Below are 14,278 nucleotides of genomic sequence, written 5' to 3' on the forward strand. Positions count from 1 at the left end.
ATCCTATGCACTTTGTATTAATCCATCTTATTATACACAGAAAGTTCACCTCTAATTTTTCTCCTTTTAATTCCCAACAGGATCAGAACCCATCTGCCTTCATGATCTTATCACTTTGCTCGTTAATATATAATCGTCAAAAATCTTCCATTCCTTTTTCATTTTTTGCTTTGTTTGACCTCTAATTCGCCCAGTGACCCTGGCTAGCTGTGAATATTCCTTCATTAAAATTTGCCAGTCTGTTACGTTGGGTGTATTCTTGCTTTTCCAGTTTCTTGCGATTAAAACTCTCGCAGCTACTATGCCATACATGAGTAATATTCTGTTTGCGTTTTTTATTTCTTCTGGTATTATATTTAATAGGAACATTTCTGGTTTTTTTAAGATCTTACATTTTAACATTTTCTTTAACTCTTCATATATATTATTCCAGTATTTACTTATCTCTGCACATTTCCACCACATGTGCATTTGGGTTCCTAATTCTTTCTCGCACCTCCAACAGTTTGGTGACATATTTTTATACATTCTGGCTAACATTTCAGGGGTCCGATACCACCTGTACATCATCTTGAAAATGTTTTCCCGCAGGTTGTAACACGCGGTGAATTTTATATCTTTTCTCCACAGCCTCTCCCACTGATCTATAAAGATGTTGTGTCCAAGATCTTGGGCCCATTTTATCATGGATGGTTTAGTCTGCTCCTCTTTTAACTCCCACTCCAGTAGCAGGTCGTACATGCGTGAAATTAGTTTTTTGTCGTTATGTATTAGTTCTTTTTCAAATTTAGACTTCTCCTTTGCAATTCCCAATTTTTTGTCCTCTATTAGCCCCTGGTTAATTTGAAAGTGTTGCAGCCAGTCCGAAAGGTGGTTTTTAATTTCTTCATAGCTTTTTAATTTTGGGTCATTTTGAATATTTTCCAATAACTCATGATATGTGGCAACTTTTTCCTCCATATTTATTTTTTTAACTGTAATTACATTTATCGGTGATTTCCACAGGGGTATCTTGGGCTCTAATATGCCTTTATATTTTGCCCATATCAAATACAAGGATTTCTTTATTAGATGGTTTAAAAACCCCTTGTGGGACTTAACTTTCTCGTGCAACAGGTAGGAGTGCCAGCCGAATCTGTTTCCTACTCCCTCTAGGTCTAGAATCTCGGGCCTTTCCAAGGTTATCCAGTCCTTTAACCAGACCAGTCCGGCTGCTGCGTGGTACAACTCTAGGTTGGGAAGGGAAAATCCCCCCTTTCCTTCCTGTCTGTTAGTAACTGGTACTTAATTCTCGGTCTTTTGTTATTCCATACAAATTTAGTAAGGTCTTTTTTCCACTCTTGGGCCCAGTCTTATTCAACATGTTCATCAATGACTTGGATGATGGGCTTGAGGGCATCCTGATCAAGTTTGCAGGTGACACCAAATTGGGAGGGGTGGCTAATACCCCAGAGGACAGAATCACACTTCAAAATGACCTTAACAGATTAGACAACTGGGCCAAAGCAAACAAGATGAATTTTAACAAGGAGAAATGTAAAGTACTACACTTGGGCAAAAAAAATATATATATGAAAGGCACAAATACAGGATGGGAGACACCTGGCTTGAGAGCAGTACATGTGAAAAGGATCTAGGAGTCCTGGTAGACCACAAACTTGACATGAGTCAACAGTGTGATGCAGCAGCTAAAAAAGCCAATGCAATTCTGGGCTGCATCAATAGGAGTATAGCGTCTAGATCAAGGGAAGTAATAGTACCACTGTATTCTGCTCTGGTCAGACCTCACCTCAAGTACGGTGTCCAGTTCTGGGCACCACAGTTCAAGGAGGATACTGACAAGCTGGAACATGTCCAGAGGAGGGCAACCAAAATGGTCAAAGGCCTGGAAATGATGCCTTATGAGGAACGGCTTAGGGAGCTGGGTATGTTTATCCTGGAGAAGAAAAGGTTAAGGGGTGATATGATAGCCATGTCATGTTCAAATATATATAAGGATGTCATATAGAGGAGGGAGAAAGGTTGTTTTCTGCTGCTCCAGAGAAGTGGACATGGAGCAATGGAATCAAGCTACAAGAAAGAAGATTCCACCTAAACATTAAGAACTTCCTGACAGTAAGAGCTGTTTGACAGTGGAATTTGCTGCCAAGGAGTGTGGTGAAGTCTCCTTCTTTGGAGGTCTTTAAGCGGAGGTTTGACAGCCATATGTCAAGAATGCTTTGATGGTGTTTCCTGCTTGGCAGGGGGTTGGACTGGATGGCCCTTGTGGTCTCTTCCAACTCTATGATTCTATGATAATTGCAGGAGAATGGAAGGATGCTCTGGCCCCATCCATCAGCCCCATCCATCAGAGTTGCTGAATTTTGTTTGTATGTCTGAGGTCTTAGTTGGGTTATGTGGTTACCACCTGTTGTAATCCAACTGGAAAGTCATTCAATGGAAAGATGGGGTAGAAATTCTCATTAAAAGAAAAAAAGATAATGGTTGATGATGGCCTTCCACTATACTGATCTAGTAAAGTTTTTGTTCTTATTCTGCTGATTAATTGGGGGTTGGGGTAGGAATTGAGAAAGAATGTATAAATGAAGTTTAATTTTTAACATCAGATAAGGATTTGGATTGCTGAAACCACCATTTGCTTAGAAGATGTTGTTGTTGTTGTTGTTGTTGTTTAGTCGTTTAGTCGTGTCCGACTCTTCGTGACCCCATGGACCATAGCACGCCAGGCACTCCTGTCTTCCACTGCCTCGCGCAGTTTGGTCAAACTCATGTTCGTAGCTTCGAGAACACTGTCCAACCACCTCGTCCTCTGTCGTCCCCTTTTCCTAGTGCCCTCAATCTTTCCCAACATCAGGGTCTTTTCCAGGGAGTCTTCTCTTCTCATGAGGTGGCCAAAGTATTGGAGCCTCAGCTTCACAATCTGTCCTTCCAGTGAGCACTTAGGGCTGATTTCCTTCAGAATGGATGGGTTTGATCTTCTTGCAGTCCATGGGACTCTCAAGAGTCTCCTCCAGCACCGTAATTCAAAAGCATCAATTCTTTGGCGATCAGCCTTCTTTATGGTCCAGCTCTCACTTCCATACATCACTACTGGGAAAACCATAGCTTTAACTATATGGACCTTTGTCGGCAAGGTGATGTCTCTGCTTTTTAAGATGCTGTCTAGGTTTGTCATTGCTTTTCTCCTAAGAAGCAGGGGTCTTTTAATTTCATGACTGCTGTCACCATCTGCAGTGATCATGGAACCCAAGAAAGTAAAATCTCTCACTGCCTCCATTTCTTCCCCTTCTATTTGCCAGGAGGTGATGGGACCAGTGGCCATGATCTTGGTTTTTTTTAGTAACCTACCCATTTATTGGGCCGATTCAGAGTAAAAGTGTTGCTCATGTCAGGCCAGTTTGGAAGGCAATTATTCCACAATGGGTTTGAAGCAATTTTGAAAAGCATCCTGTTGAAAGATGCAAAATGGGGATAAGAAGTTTCCTGTTTCTGAGATGGAGACAAATATAACCTGTTTCTAAAGAATTGTATATAAAGATGCCCAGTGCTAACTTTTGGCAAGATCAGCCCATGGTACTAAAAACTGAGCTACCAGGAGAAGCAAAGATTGTGCATCATTAAACTATATGGAAAAAATAGTGATGAGGAAAAGCAGTACCAAGCACTACTTTGCTGCTGTGGTCAAAAGCAGTTTGTTGGCTTTTAAAATAAGCATGTGCATAGCCCCATTGCAATGCTAAATCATTGTGGATCCCTTTCCAACCAGTTTGCAATTACAGTGGTACCTCGAGTTACAAACGCCTCAGCTTACAAACGTTTCAGGTTACAAACTCGGCTAACCTGGAAGAGTTACCTTGAGTTGAGAACTTTGCCTCAGGAAGAGAACAGAAATTGTGTGCCGGTGGCGCAGCAGCAGCAGCAGCAGCAGCAGTAGCAAGATGCCCATTAGCGAAAGCATGCCTCTCGTTAAGAACAGTTTCTATTACTATTTATACCCTGCCCATCTGACTGGGTTCTCCCAGCCACTCTTGGTGGCTTCCAACATATATAAAAACATAAACAGTGAACATTAAGAAACTTCAGATGTCTTTTAACGGTTGTATAGTTACTTATTTTCTTGCCCTGGGAGCATAGCTGCCAAGTTCTCCCTTTTTTGAAGGGAAATTCCCTCATGCTGAATAGGCTTCCTTGCGAGAAAAGGGAAAATTTGGCAGCTATGCCTGGGAGTCATATAATTCTACCCTTACACCATTTCTCCAATGAAAACAGGCTTCAACATATTATTATTTTTATGAAAATAGTGGTGTCCAAAGGAAAATAGGGACATTCTGGGATCAGACCAGAAACCAGGACGGTTTCTGTAAATTTGGGACTGTCCGTGGAAAATAGGGACACTTGGAGAGGTGGTATATTATGTGAGTGCTGTAAAATTTGGATAACCAATTTTACACAACACAAACATAGAACAACTTAGAGACTGCTCTGTTGCTGTTAAATTATCAAGAGAAATGACACCTGCTTCAGCAGATACAGAACATCATTGCACCAGGCCAAGCTATGAGCCTTACATGGCAGAACATGCTATGATGATTGCTATCTAAAGATTGAAAGAAGAAGTTAGAGGTTGTGCAAACGCAGTATGATAAGCTAGGTTCACCTTCTCTTATAATCAGAATCTTCTCCCAATCTTCACTAAATCAGCTCCCTATCACAGAGATGGGGACAGTTTGTAATCCAAGGGCCTCATTCCCTTCTGGTTAAACTTTGGGGGCCACATGCCCTTGGTGGGCAGGGCCAGAGGCAAAAGCACGAACTGCAATTATTGTAAAAAAAGTAAAAAAAGTTATTGTAAAAAAAGTTACTTTTATAAAGTAGGTTAGGTTCTACAAATATTCAAGCACCCCTGTCTTCCCTTCACTCTGGCAAGCATTGAGAATGATATAACATTATATTTAATAACATTTTAACAGATCAATGGAGATCCACCCCAGGCCAAACCACTCAAGGAGCGTTCACACCTGGGCAGGGTGTATGACCTAAGGAACATCTTGAGGGCCAGATAAAGAGACCAGGGTGGAATTTGTGTGTTCAGACCCAGAGACCTCCCCGCTAAATAAAATTAACACTTGACTCAAATTTTGGTTTGGTTTTTGGCAGAATTTAGGCCACATCTTTATTGACTACAGAAAGTCAGTGGTTGCATAGGCTCTGGTTCAACTAGCTCCCTGCAGCCTTGCAGGTAGCGCTGACCCCGGGTACTAAATAGGTCAGCCAAGGGTGAACACCTGGATAGGCGGAAAGCAGGGAACAGGCTATGTCCACCACCCAGAAATTTTGATTTAGAACATATTGCTCATAATAACCCATTCAGTGAATACATCCTGTTTTATGGCTGGTATATAGATGAATAGATATTTATATTTTCGGAGGATATTTTTAAACCATTCAACCGTTGGATCAATAGTGCGAGTCCACACTTGACCTTTGAAGGTACATCAAGTCCATTGTTTACCTTTCCTTGATCTAGAAATCTTTGTGGATGATTAAAAGTGCGGCCCTATAAGAAAAGCACAGATAGAAACTCCTTCTTACATTACAGATCTAACCATTTCAAACATCTCCATAATAACCTTCCCTTAGGTCAGTTTCTAAGATTAAAATGCAATTCATCGGACCCACATGACTTTAAAGCCCATCCAAAAATACTTTCTACATCCTTATTGCCAAGAGGTTATGCCATTAAAAAAAAACTCATAAGAGAGAGGTCGACCCTTCTTACATCTGTTTCACATATTAATACAAGATCTTCGCGTATTTACGCTTCCCTAGAATATAACCATATGACTTTCGAAATTGAGAAAATCATTAGGCGTCATTGGCATATTCTTAAGGATATTCCAGGGTGTGATAACACCCCCTCTTTGCCAAACGATGCACAATGACCACTCCCCACATTAAACGGGGGGCAATTTTTGCATGCTCGCGTGCAGCCCCCTGGACCACAGAGCTACTCCCTGGTAGTTCGGAACTACCACTCCCTTCCCAGGCTGGATACCTGGGGTCTCCGCCTACCCCAGCCAATCATCCAATCCCGCCTGGGGAGGTGTTGCCATGGGATTGGCCAGGTTAGGGGAGGGATTGCCCAGCTCACAGAATAGAATTTGAATCTTACTTGTGAAGCAGCAGTCGGCGCCAGAGCTTCTCCCACACCCTCATTTAAGTCTTATTTTGTAGGTTAACCTCTCTTTTTCACAGGCATGCAGGCACTGCTACGTCAGGGTCGCTGTTGAAGGTCCAGAAAGGAATTTCCCAACATTGGCAGGTTTCGCCTTTCCGGTAGCAATACCCCACAACTTTGGCGGTGTCAGGCCTTGGGCGGAATCCTTTTGGCTATCTTCCAAAAGGGGGGGGGGGCTGAGGTGGTGACCTCACTCCCTTGGTGGCGTCAAGATCAGGGTTCCCCCGTTAAAGGGGTCTTGGGGGGAGGTATTGGCCATACACCGAGAGGTTGTCATTGCTCTCCCCCTCCAGCAGCGGCGAACAGGGGCAGGCTCTCTCTGCTTGAACATATGTTCTGCAGAGCCAGCCAAACCCCCATACATTCTGTATAACCCTGAAGTCCCCCAGATCCCCGGGTGGGGACTGGGAAGGAGAAACCCCCAATGCCTGAGCCAAGGTCTCCCTACATCTGAATCTTAATAACCTTGTGGCCAATTTTAATCCCATAACACATTGCCTTGAGTCATTATACCACTCAGGGATCGACTGGGGTTTGGGGGGACTCCGCCTGTCCACGCAAAGTCATTTAAAGATATATTGGTTCATAAGGATTTAAAATCCACATTCATACAACGTACATTGTCCAGTCCTCCACGTGGGTTTTTTTTGTTTTTTTTAGATGTGGGCATTTCCCATGAATTTGTATTAATTTTACAAACATAACCCCTGAGCATGTTTTAATTTGGGTTTTAACTTTCTGCTGGGGTTAAAGCAGTGTTTCTCAACCTTTTTTGCGCCACGTCACACTTGTTCCGTCAAAAAAATCACGCGGTACACCACCATTAAAAGACGGGGCAAATCCTGGGGGTTGGGAATGGGTGAGGGACTGAGGAATAGGGAGGATGAGGTTGGTGTACTTGCTGAGAGAGCCCTTGAGCACCGCCTCCGTCGTCCTGCCTGCCGCCAGCCCCCCGCTCCCTCCTGGGCTGGCCGCGGCTGAGCTGGGGCTGCTGCTGCCGCCTCCCTCCGGCCTCCCCGCTGGTGTAGCCGCCGCCGCCGCTCCTTGGCGGCCCGAGAGCCCTCCCCGGCTGGCAGAGGAGGACGGCGAGGAGCCCGCCGAGGTGGGGCTGCTGCTGCTGCAGCTGCTGCTGTTACTGCCGCCGCTGGACGGGGCTGCTGCTGCTCCAGAGTCCCCGGCGCCCTGCGCCGCTGCCGCCGCTGCCTTCTCCATTGAGCGCGCGGGGAGAGCGCGAGGAGGCGGCCTCGGCCATGAAGCGCTGCTTCGCTCAGGGAACGCGAGGAGATGACGGAGAAACACCCTTCGCGCCCTCGCGCCCTCCAGACTGACCCGGCCGGCTTCCTTTCCGGTGGGTCAGCGCTGCCTATTGGCGGCCGCAAATCGCCCTTCTCGTTGCCTCACGTCGCGGCACAGCAGCCACCGTCTCGCGGCACAGGTCCACTCCCTAAAATATCTAGGCGTCGTCTTTCACGATAAAGGGCTAAAGAAAGCCCACTTAATACAGTCAGTAACAGCAGCCCACAAATCCTCTACAGCTATTCTAAGCTTTCTTAGAACAAAGGGGGGGACAGTATATTCCTGCGGCTTTAAAACTGTATGAAGCTAAGGTGATGGCCCAGCTGCTTTTTGGGGCCAACCTTAACATCCCACCACCTAATCTGACGACAGCCGAAAGAGTGCAGTCCAAATTCCTTAGAGCGGCCTTACAAATGCCCCCGTGTGTGTCAAACGTGGCCATACGATTAGAAACAGGCCTGATCTCCGTGGAGGCCAGAGTGTGGATGCAGGATTGTAATCTATGGCTGAAACTTAACATGAATCCTCAGGGCCTACTTCTGTTGCTAGTGAAAGATAACTATCAATCCCTCTGGAGCAAGACCATAGTGAATAAGATGCTGAGTATAGGCCTCAATCCATCCAGCCTTATGTCACGTGATCTTGATACAGCAAAGACCCTTATTAAACAGAGGATTATAGATATAGAAAAACAGAAGGATTTAAGTAAAGTACCTCACTTTCTAATTGAGGAGGAAAGGAGATACTTGGCCCGCCCAGCCAGATATTTATTCCACCTGGAAATACCCTCTCATAGAAGAGCATTCACTTTGGCCCGTAACCGCATAATGCCTTCAGCAGTTCTCCAGGGGAAGTACAAACGGATCCCTCTATGTGAGAGATGCTGCCTGTGCGGATCAGGAGAAGTGGAATCTATCGGCCATATACTTCTGCGATGCTGCTTCTACGAGGAGGTGCGAGGCGAGCTTATCCACACCATACTAGCAGAGCTACCTGGACGCTCGGATAATTTCTATATAGAGTGGCTTCTTTCCGACGCTAACCCTAATGTGTCAGCGAAGGTAGCCAAATTCTGTGCTAGAGCCATAAAAATTTGGTCCAATCTAATTAGCAGTGTCCAAATATCCTCAGAACATCTTCAGGACTAGCTAAAGAGGATCCAGTGACATTAACTGCTGCAGTCTACCTCCCTAAGTCAGTGGGACCCAGGTGGCACTGTGGTTAAACCACTGAGCCTAGGGCTTGCTGATCAGAAGGTCAGCGGTTCGAATCCCTGTGACGGGGTGAGCTCCTGCCAACCTAGCAGTTCGAAAGGACGTCAAAATGCAAGTAGATAAATAGGAACCTATACAGCGGGAAGGTAAATGGCGTTTCCATGTGCTGCTCTGGTTTGCCAGAAGCAGCTTTGTCATGCTGGCCACATGACCTGGAAGCTATACGCCGGCTCCCTCGGCCAATAATGCGAGATGAGCGCGCAACCCCAGAGTCGGTCACGACTGGACCTAATGGTCAGGGGTCCCTTTACCTTTACCTTTACCTCCCTAAGTAGTAATACTCCTTTTAATTAGCTTTATTTTATCCAATTGTTAAAACTTATGCTTATTGTCTATTTTTAGATATTCTTGTTTTCTTTTATTGCTTTTATGTATCGCATATTTATGTGTGCTGGTCAAGAACCGTAATAATCAATCAATCAATCAATCAGTTGTTTATGGTATTTATATATTTTTTTGGTTAAAAAAGTGTGTGACATCACAACATTGCATTTATTTGCATCAGATGACGCGCAGGACGGCGAAACAAGGTTTATATTCCGGAAATCCATGTCTTCGGAATAGGATTCTGTGGAACTGGTTATTTGTTATTGCTGGTTACTTGTTATTGCTGGAGCTTTGTGAACTGATTCAGGTGGAACAGACACGTACCAATGTCTAGACCTGATCCATGAACTGACTACGGTATGAACTGATCCACTGGGCCTTCTGCTTGTTTCATTGTATTTTATGAACTCATTTCTGTTGAAATTGATATGATACAGTGAACCAAAGGAAAAGGTAAAGGGACCTCTGACCATTAGGCCTAGTTGTGACCGACTCTGGGGTTGTGGCGCTCATCTCGCTTTATTGGCCAAGGGAGCCGGCCTACAGCTTCCAGGTCATGTGGCCGGCATGACTAAGCCGCTTCTGGCGAACCAGAGCAGCTCACGGAAACGCCATTTGCCTTCCCGCCAGAGCAGTACCTATTTATCTACTTGCACTTTGACGTTCTTTCGAACTGCTAGGTTGACTGAGCAATGGGAGCTCACCCAGTTGCGGGGATTCGAACCGCCGACCTTCTGATCGGCAAGCCCTAGGCTTTGTGATTTAACCCACAGTGCCACCCGCATCCCAAACATAATACAGTGAATTAGTATACTTTATTTTGCAAGTGTGCAGCCAGTTACGACTCGTGTTTTTATTGAGCATAACTTTATGTAACCCTAGGTTTGTTGTTGTTTTACTAATGTTTGTACCATGGCTGAGTTTTCTAAGGAGTTTGGATATAGTATACTGAGAAAGACAAATTATTAAGCATGTTTACTTTCTTCCACAGTGAAGATGACCAGTTGTTAAAAAAAGAAGACATGTTGTTACTTACTTTGTCAAACCAAAAAGTACATTTAGAAATGCACACAGCAGCGTTCACTGAATATGTAAAAAACAACTTAATCCCTAGAGGATTTAGGATCCCTAAGGCACCTCCTCTATTTAAGAACAATAGGAGATTAGTTTAAAAATGGGTATCGATTTTGACTAAATGTTCTAATGATCTAATGCTTTTGATCATAGAACAATCTGCAATGGATTTGGAAAAGGTCCACAAAGATTTAATGGAGTTAAAAGAAAGGACAAAAACTAAATACAATAAGGAGGATTTTGACAAACTCACTCACAAGCTGGATCAGGACCTTAATAAATTTACCAGTGAATTAGCCAATTTCATGAAAAAGTAGTTGAGCAGAGATTGCAATGATTATTCCACAGGTAAAGTTCATTTAAGGCTGAATTCTTCAGGACTAGTTCGCAGGCAGTCTAACAGATCAGATATATCTTCACTTTCTACCACTCCTACTGATTATGAACACTCTAGCCTATCTAGTGCCAATGGTTCGGATGAAGACAGAGAATTTAGGCTTAGATCTGGTCAGATGTACCAGTCTTTTTCCACACAGCGCACCAGACTCCCTACCAGAGGAAATAATCCCTGAACAACAAGATACCACTTTAGTGGTTACTTTATCTGACAGGACATTAATACCAGAGGAACCTCGAGTATTAAATTTAGGTCTAGGTTTTGTTCCCACTCCCAAGACAATATCAAGGAAGAAGAGAAACAGCTAAGTAATCCCAATTTCTACTTACCTATACCTAGTGATCCTGCCACATCAGTGAAAACCAAACTACAGGTAATTCAGAATGACGTCGTGTCCTTAGGCTATATAAATGAAAGTTTAGCGGATGTTTTATGTCCCGATCACACTAGGGTGCCAATATTCTACACACTTCCAAAAATACACAAAAATGTGCTCCCACCACCGGGTAGACCTATTGTGTCCGTGTCAGGATCATTGTTGGAAAATTGTGCACAATATAGTGACACATTTCTACACCCCTTCACTAAAGAAACCCCGTCTTACATTAAGGATACAAAACATATCATAACCTCTCAGGGGGACTCCTTACAGGGAGCCTCCCCCGGTCATCCTGACCAGTACGTCTCCAAGCGACAGCATCAGCATCGAGTCAGGAGGAGAGAAGGAGGAGTGGAGCGGAATGGAGGAAGGGCTCCGGGAGGCTGCAGAGCCCCTGGACACGCTCAGGAGAACAGGAAGTGGGACAGGGGCTCTGACAGGCAGGAGAGCCTATGCACCACTCCAACCACCAAGAAGGGGAACCTCTCCGTCCGGTGCCCGAATTTAGGTGTGCACCCACACGCAGGGTTACGGGGCGGCGTTTCGGGGTGCCAAGGCGTTTATGCTGGTCACGAGGGAGAAAGAAGCATTGCAGATTTCTGACAGTGACAAGGCAGTCATGCTTTCTGGTACTGTATCTTTGCACTGTAAATAGTATGCACAATAAAACTCTTAAAGACAAGAAGGACTGGAGCGTGTTTATTCAAGAGTAGCTGCAAGCCCCAGTGACATAACCCTTATTGAAAATTTGCATGTTACTCCACATTGTATTATTGCTAATGGAATGTGTCGTCCCTATATACTAATGTACCTCTGGATACTGTAAAATCTCAAATCCAAGAACTGCTAATGGATCATAATCAGTCTTCACCACTGGTACATTTTTAATGGAGATTCTTATTTAGTTTTATCTAATAATTTTTTCAGGTTTGGTTCAAAGTACTTCATTAAAAAAAAAGAGGTGTAGCCACGGGCTCTACGTAAATGTGCTCCCAGTCTGCCCAACATCTTTATGAGAAATTTTGTTTTAGAACATATTGCTCATAATAACCCATTCAGTGAATACATCCTGTTTTATGGCCGGTATATAGATGAATTGATATTTATATTTTCAGAGGGTATTTTTGAACCGTTCAACCGTTGGATCAATAGCGCGAGTCCACACTTGACCTTTGAAGGTACATTGAGTCAACATTGTTTACCTTTCCTTGATCTAGAAATCGAAGCACAAAGTCAAACGTGGTTTTTTTTAGATGTGGGCATTGTACCTCCTGTAAATATGCTCCTGTAAATATGTACCTCCTGTAAATATGCACCGTTAGAGTGGAGAAGATGGAATTGTCCGCCATTCCATCCAGCAGTGGGCGGAGTCTCGGAGGGTATTTTTGAACCGTTCAACTGTTGGATCAATAGCGTGAGTCCACACTTGACCTTTGAAAGTAAATCGAGTCCACATTGTTTAACTTTCCTTGATCTAGAAATCAAAGCACAAAGTCAAATGATGCACAAAGTCATTTAAAGATATATTGGTGCATACAAATTTAAAATCCACACTCACACAACGTATGTTGTCCAGTCCTCCACGTGGTTCTTTAGATGTGGGCATTGTACCTCCTGTAAATATGCTCTACAGGTAAAAGAGTTTACCAATAAAGAAGGTTTTAAGTTCATTTTACAGGCATTTTCCACATGTGCTACTCTATGTGTAATTTATGTGATTAGATGTCCCTTGGGTTGTTGTATGTAGGTCATACTCTCAGACCAATAAAAGTAAGAATATCAGAGCATTGTTCTAGGATTAGGAACAATGTAGTAGATGCTCCTCTAGTACAACATTTTATTGAAGTATCTCATTCAGGTGAGGACCTGACCTTTTTTGTAATTTGGACATATTTGGGTCCTGTAGAACGAACTAAAAATATCCTCATGCAGAAAGAAACTAGGTTTATTTTTTTACTGAATACGTTACACCCCTCAGGTCTTAATCCTGAAACTGATTTCAGTTGCTTTTTATGAGTAGGCACCAGTATTGTTTACCAGTTTGTTTACTTCTGTGGGGTGGAGGGGTCTCTTCAAAACAATTAAGTAAATAAATAAATAAATAAAAATTAAAATTGATGTATCTGTGCACTGCTATTACTTTGGATCTGAAAATTGATTACGGTTCTCCATGAGTTTGTATTAATTTTACATACATAACACGTGAGCATGGTTTAATTTGGGTTTTAACTTTCTGCTGGGCTACAAGGGTCGCTTTAAGAAAGGAATTTTGTATCTGTGGATTGCCAACATCTGTAATTGAAATCAATACTGTCTTTGTCCATATAACCTCACATTGTAACAGTTGACGTTTATCGCAGCTACTACTATGACACAGAACTACTATCTTGTTACATCACCTTTGGTATATACAGTTGTTTATGGCAGATATATATATATATATATATATATATATATATATATATATATATATATATATGGTATGTTTTGTAAAAAAAGTGTGTGACATCACAACAGTGCATTTATTTGCGTCAGATGAAGCGCAGGATGGCGAAGCAAGGTTTATATTCCGGAAATCCTTGTCTTCGAATATGATTCTGTGGAACTGGAACTACTTGTTATTGCTGGGACTTTATGAACGGATGCAGATGGAACAGACACATACCAATGACTAGACCTGATCCATGAAGCGATTGCAGTATGAATTGATCTACTGAATTGATTCATTGTATTTTATGACTCATTTCTGTTGAAATTTATATGATACAGTGAATTACTATCCTTTTTTTTTTTTTGCAAAAGTGCAGCCGGTTACGACTCGTGTGTTTATTCAGAAAATCCAAGCCACAAATATGAAGCAGCAACCGTGTCAGGGTACCTGGGAAGCCATGGCCTTAAGGCGGACAAGTAAATGGGAGTACGAGCTAGGCTCAATAAGACCATAATTAACATCGCGGGCTGCTTGAGGTGAGGCTGCCTTCTGTTCCTGCTGGGAACCTCTCCTTGCCCCAGCAAGTGGGAATAAAGGAAAGAGATCACCAGGACGATCCATCAAAGGTAAATCACTCTCTCTCTCAGTTGCCCAGAGGATACGCTGTTGCTGTTTCGAATGCATGCACCAAAAGAGGAAGCTCTGGGTCACATGTATGGGTATATATAGGTCCCTCGATCCGTTTGGACTGCGCCCCATTGAAAATGGGGTCTAAGCCCTTTCTCTGCTGCGCTAATTATCAGTATGCAGAGATATAGGCTAAAAAGAGTAATTTTCTGTGTAAGGTTCTGTGTAAATAATG

General features: G+C 43.3%; 1 protein-coding gene across 1 annotated transcript in view; it reads left to right on the forward strand.

Annotated features, from left to right (window-relative positions):
- Positions 1-14,278, forward strand: part of LOC148683934 (matrix metalloproteinase-9-like) — a 36,954-nt gene that overhangs the window by 8,033 nt on the left and 14,643 nt on the right. Inside the window, exons 5-6 of the mRNA XM_088654661.1 lie at positions 631-692; positions 11,259-11,404. Of these exons, the coding sequence (XP_088510787.1) occupies positions 631-692; positions 11,259-11,404 (208 nt within the window). The remainder of the gene's footprint in view (positions 1-630; positions 693-11,258; positions 11,405-14,278) is intronic.

The sequence above is a fragment of the Zootoca vivipara genome, chromosome 12 (genome assembly GCF_965207765.1).
Source record: "Zootoca vivipara chromosome 12, rZooViv2.hap1.1, whole genome shotgun sequence".
In the NCBI taxonomy this organism is placed as follows: Eukaryota; Metazoa; Chordata; class Lepidosauria; order Squamata; family Lacertidae; genus Zootoca; species Zootoca vivipara.